At 42.6% G+C, this 5,800-nt stretch overlaps 1 protein-coding gene across 2 annotated transcripts; it reads left to right on the forward strand.

The window, feature by feature from the left end:
* The first annotated feature begins 1,344 nt into the window (after window positions 1-1,344).
* On the forward strand, window positions 1,345-2,409 carry LOC126399953 (uncharacterized). Of its 2 annotated transcripts, none has more exons than XM_050060316.1 (2): window positions 1,345-1,910; window positions 2,048-2,409. In XM_050060316.1, the coding sequence occupies exons 1-2, from the start codon at window positions 1,370-1,372 to the stop codon at window positions 2,290-2,292; spliced, it is 786 nt and encodes a 261-aa protein (XP_049916273.1). In that variant the 5' UTR covers window positions 1,345-1,369; the 3' UTR covers window positions 2,293-2,409. The 2 variants fall into 2 exon arrangements, with proteins under 2 accessions (XP_049916273.1, XP_049916274.1); XM_050060317.1 differs by having other exon boundaries at window positions 2,051-2,409.
* The last annotated feature ends 3,391 nt before the right edge of the window (window positions 2,410-5,800 follow it).

The following is a 5,800-nucleotide window of genomic DNA, read 5'->3' on the forward strand; positions in this document are numbered from 1 at the left end:
GATGCATTTTTTTCAAAATGGTGGGCTTGGGGTAATTTGTGCCAAAGGACCTGGGTTAAGTTGTGCCAGTGGCACAACTTCCCCCAACTTATGATTATTTACTATATATTACTTTATTGTATTTTATTGTTATTGTACATTGTATTCTTACATTTGATCACTAAAACTATGTGCCATTCTTAATTTTAGACCAAAATCCATCATGCCACGCAGATACAAAAGGAAGACAGACAGGGTTTCAGCTCCTCTTGAGGAGTTGGAAAGAGCAGTGAAAGAGGTGCAACAGGGGAAGACCATACGTCAGGTTGGAAAGGAGATGAAGATCTGCAGGATGACCATAAAAAGATATATGGATAAGAAAAAAATAGGAGAAGTAACAAAGCCAGGCTATGAAAGAACAGCAGCCGCCAAACGAATCTTCAGTGAGAACATGGAGAAAGAGCTAGCTGACCATATTAAAACACTAGCAGCAATGTTTCATGGCTTAGGTGTCATGAAATGCCGTGAACTGGCTTTTGAGTTTGCACAAAGAAATAACATTGACATGCCTGCCAGCTGGACCAGAGACCAAAAAGCAGGTTAGATCAAGTATAGGCTATTGGATAGTTATTTGGAGCAGATAGCTTCAACTTAGCCTAAATCTGAATGTAAACTGCAATGTGCTGATAAACTTTTAACCTTTTCTAGGACCTGATTGGTTCAACGCCTTTAAAGCACGCTACCATTTGGCATGCCGCGTTCCTGAAGCAACCTCTCTTGGAAGAGCTACTGCCTTTAATAAGCACAACGTGGGGGAGTTCTTTGATAACCTCTCTAAAGTGATGGACAGGTAACTTAATAATCATGTGGCTTTGACATGCTGATATGATCACCTGCACACTCCGAGCCCTCTCTCTCTCTCTCACACACACACACACACACACACACCCTGACTAGGTAGCCTGGCAGCCTGGGAAGGAGAGAGGGCACATCATCTCTAGAGGGTCTTCTGTCCTCAACAGCAGAGTTGACATTTACACACACAACCACATCCAAGTATGTTAAAACTGCTTTAAACTTCTCTGATCATCAGCACTACCTTTTATCTCATTTCAGGTACAGCTTCCCTCCACACATGATGTACAATATGGATGAAACTGGTGTGACGACAGTGCAGACACCCAAGCAGGTTGTCACAGAAAAAGGGAAGAAACAAGTGGGTTCAGTAACATCTGCTGAAAGAGGAGAGCTCGTCACTGTGGCCTGTGCAGTAAACGCCACTGGAAATGCAGTACCACCCATGTTCATTTTCCCGCGTGTCCGCTTCAAGGAAAGCCTCATGAATGGATCACCAGCAGGTTCCATTGGTCATTGTACAAAGTCTGGATGGATGAATGAAGACGCCTTCCTCATCTTCCTGGAGCACTTCATCCGCCACACCAACTGCTCCACCGATCACCCAGTCCTGCTCATTCTGGACAACCATGAGTCTCACATCTCACTCAATTCAGTGACAATTGCTAAAGAGAATGGGGTCATTATGCTCACCCTGCCACCTCACACCTCACACCGCTTGCAACCATTAGACAAAACTGTCTATGGACCACTCAAAACCTACTATAACCGAGCGATGGATGGGTGGATGCGATCACATCCTGGGCGAACCGTATCGATCTACGAGGTCCCAGAACTTGTGAAGCAAGCGTTCCTCTCTGCAATGTCACCAACAAACATAACCTCAGGTTTCAGAGCAACGGGCATATACCCTTTCAACAGGGACATCTTCCCGGAAGAAGACTATGCACCATCAATGGTGACAGACAGGGCAAATCCAGAAGATGAACCCAGTGCCATTGCTGACCTTCCTGGAGAAGAGCCCTCCACCAGTGCAGCTGCTCACCTGCCTGGACCATCACATGTGCATGTCACAGGTATTTTAAAAAAAGTCTTGTAGGCCAATAGTGGCAATGCGCATAGTGGCGCGGCTCAGGCTTACCCTCCATCTGACCATGCAATCTTGTTGTTCCCTGCGTTCAATGACAATAAAGTTCCTTTCCTTTCCTTGAAGCAGGTCCAGACCCAGGAGAGCCACCTGCTACTCTGCCAAATCCCGAGCACTCATCAAGTGACGAATCTGGTTGTTCTGCTCACTTGGGTTATGTGTCTCCAGAAGTCATTCATCCCTTGCCAAAATCCACAGAAAGAAAGAACAGAATTGTAAGAAAGAAAGTGAAAACAAGAATTGTGACTGACACACCTGAGAAGATGGAGTTGGAGAAGGCTCACAAAGAAAAAGAAGATAAAAAGGCCTAACAGGAAAAGAAAAAGAATGAAAGAGAGAAGAAAAGGGCTCTGAAACCTGCAAATCAAACCAAAACCAAGAAGAAAATGGCCGTGTACAGTAGCTCAGAAGAAAGCTCCACCACCGATGATGAGGCAGAAGATGGCCTGGAGAAGACACACAGCAGAGAAAAGGAACGGGCTGAAAAGAAGAAAAGGAGTGGAAATAAGAAGGGGGTTCTGAAAGGGTCAAAACCAACCAAACCCCAAAAAAAAGTGCTCTCCAGTAGCTCAGAAGAGAGTGACTTTCCGATTCCACTTAGCGATGCCACTGAATATGAGAGTTCAGATGTCCAGAGTGACGATGATGATGATGATGGTGACAAGGATCTGTCTGCTGGTGACTATGTCATTGTGAAGTTTGCAGGTAAAAAATCCAAATCCTATAACTATGTTGGATTGGTGGAGAATGTTGAAGGTGACGAGATCAGTGCAAAGTTTCTGAAGCAAAGTTGTAAGAGGTCTGATGGAAAGCCCATCTTCACATTTAGAGAGAATGATGAAGGAGTCATCCCTAGAGGTGATGTGCTCAAGAAACTACCCACACCACAAAAGCTTGGTGGTACAGCCAGAAGGGAGCACAAGTTCACATTCCCCTGCAGCATTGACAAGTGGAATGTCCAGTAGTAGGCCAAATCTGTGAAGATATTCAGATGCAGATGCAGTTAGGTGCTCATTTTGGAATTTTCATTTTGTTCTGAGCACGTGTTCATGTGGCGCTAGGCCTTGTTGAAGCAAATTGGCCTTTGATGATGTTAAAACTTTAAATAAACATTAAACAAGTACTTTTGTATTGAATTTGTCTTGCTTTTATATAGCATTATCGTTTGTGAGATTAAAATGATCTTTTTTACTTCAGTTATCAACGGCACAATTTACCCCAGTGTATTCTGACTAATGGCACAACTTACCCCGCACTGGGGGCAAGTTGTGCCACAAAACCACTTTTTTTTCTAAAGCTATATTTCTCAAACAGTTTATTTAAGATCCAAAGTGATTGCTCCCAGGGATGCACAACATCCTAAACTATATGTACATATTTTAGTTGGAGGCATTCCTGTAATCCCCTTGCGTAAAAGGCACTTTAAGTAAAAATTGGCACTACTTACCCCACTCTCCCCTACTGGCATCCATGGTTATTAATGTTACACTCAATCGAACTCGGCCGGACTCCCTTAAGGCCCGAACATACTCGGGCGTACTATAAGCGGAACGGACTCCGTGAGGAATGTCCGCAGTCATTCGGGCTTCCATAGTCGAGCGCACTTCCGCGTTGTAGTTTCCTATAAAAATGTCCGTGAAAAATCCCCGCGATGTGAAAAATACATGCCGAGCAGTCACCGGTGCACGGAGCAGAGTCCGCGTGGTCGTAAAATCTGAGCTTTGCGCGCACAGGGCTTGCAGACCTCCGCGGGGTCCGTTCCACGTACGTTCCGCCCGAGTATGTTCGGGCCTTTACACTACGTCACTTCCAGTTAGTGGGTTTTTAGATGCGGAAGCAAAATTCTCTCACAAAAATGACCCCAAAAGTCACTGTAGTGTGTATATGTGTGTTTTTTGTTTTAATCGAGTTTCTACATCATTTTCCTACACATTTATTCACCATGGTCTCCAACCTGCAAGTTGGGCTTTAAGGTAACTAGGTAACCACAGATTATTTTTTGCTGCAGCGTGTCAAAATAACGTATACTTTTGTTCTGTGTAAATGGTTGAGTTTTCCCTACATCCATGGACATGTACTTTTTAGGTTTAATCAGTTTCTGACTCACATAATAAGGCACAATCCTACACCTACACAGAAACTCCATCCAAGAGGTGGCAAGAAGTCTTATATCTTTGCTGGGTGACCACCTACAAGCAGACAGTCAGCAGCAGACAGCAACGGCACCTCAACAACAGACAGCGATGGCACCTGAACACCATAGAGCACCTAAACAGCAGACGGCACCACAGTCCGGAATTCAACAAGAAATGGCCAGGTTCTGTACATGCTCGGTGCATTATAAGGTTGAGACAACTAGTGTAGGGGCCATGTATTTGATTTGTGTTAAATTTAATATTACTCCCAAACACTAGGGAGTGTATGGTAAAGGCCGGGCTGCCCACAGGTAATTTAAGTTCACAAAGTAATCACAGGTGTTTCTGATGGAAAGGAGCAAACCGTTTTTGTCTGTGCTCAGATTTATTGTTTGGCTGTATTTTTTTTTTAACTTTATGTGGAAAGCTTATTGGAAGTGCCGAACAATACAGAAAATTGACACTGGTAAGAAAATAAACACAGTTTATGTAAAGTATTGGAAAAGACTGGATATCATTTCTGAGTACACGTCTAAACAATTAGGCCATTAGCAGCCAGTAGCGGCTAAAGTGTAGGACTTAGTCACTACAACTGGTGTAATATGTATCATGGAATTAATTATGTGTTAAAATTAAGATTTGGCTGAATGAATATGACTTCATGTGAATCCACAGATTTCCAGGCTTCTTTTCAAGAGCCCCTGCAAGGGGGAGGAAAAGATTCCGGTTTCCCAATAGGGTGGTCGCCAGCAGTGGGAAGTCTGTAACCCTGCAATTCTATATGTTGAGTGAAAACACAGACAGGACACCAATAGCTCGCAGTGAGTTAACACTTCTCCTTGCTGGGATGGGGAGACGCACCATCACACTACCCGAGTCTGCTGACCACTTTGAGGTAAATTAAGGCAATCTGGATTAATTAACTAGTTTGTTTTTATACCAAACTAACTGTACTTCTTTGATACAATGTGGTGTTTTGTGTTTTGTACAGATTTCAAGACTCCTGACAAGTCATTACCCGAAACTTGAAAATATATCAGGAGGCTGGATACTGTATAAAGCCCTCGGTATTGTAGACATAAAAAAGCTATGTGTTTCACCCTTAGAATGAACCAGGCTCACAAGTCCATCTTCCTTGATGCAACTTTATTTTTAAGGCTCAGTTCCGTTACAAAGCACACTGTCACTTCACTTTTCAGTTTCTGTTCAAGATGTTCTATGTTCGCTATGACAGATATTTTTTCAAAGCTTAACTTAAAGGAACAGTGCTCAAAACAAAAACAACCTCCTCTATTAACAAAATATAACACAATAGGCTATAGTAATGTAATGCCCAGCGTGTAAACAAAAATATTAATAGAATCAAAACAATATGTATATTTTTCTAGGGTGCAATACCCTCCCCCATTATAAAAAGTGGAAGAAAAAAAATAAAGAAAATATCAGAATTACTTTTTTTTTTCTTTCCTTATTACTACTGCAAACAACTAATGCATGAACTATAAACACAAAACCCATAAACTGGATGGCATACAGTTACAGTTACACTACCGAGTACTTCCCAGACTACAAGGCATGATCACAAGAAAAATAATAAAATATTTTACTCCTGTTTTGATGTATTGACTTACTTATTGGTACATACATACAACCAAATCTGACCAGTGATGACATGTTTAGCCGC

The sequence above is a fragment of the Epinephelus moara genome, chromosome 13 (assembly GCF_006386435.1).
Source record: "Epinephelus moara isolate mb chromosome 13, YSFRI_EMoa_1.0, whole genome shotgun sequence".
Taxonomy (NCBI): domain Eukaryota; kingdom Metazoa; phylum Chordata; class Actinopteri; order Perciformes; family Serranidae; genus Epinephelus; species Epinephelus moara.

Coding starts and splice junctions, on each gene's coding strand:
- LOC126399953 (XM_050060316.1), top strand. CDS start 1,370: ATGAATGAAGACGCCTTCCTCATCTTCCTGGAGCACTTCATCCGCCAC. Junction 1,911..2,047: donor ATCACATGTGCATGTCACAG/GTATTTTAAAAA, acceptor CTTTCCTTGAAG/CAGGTCCAGACCCAGGAGAG.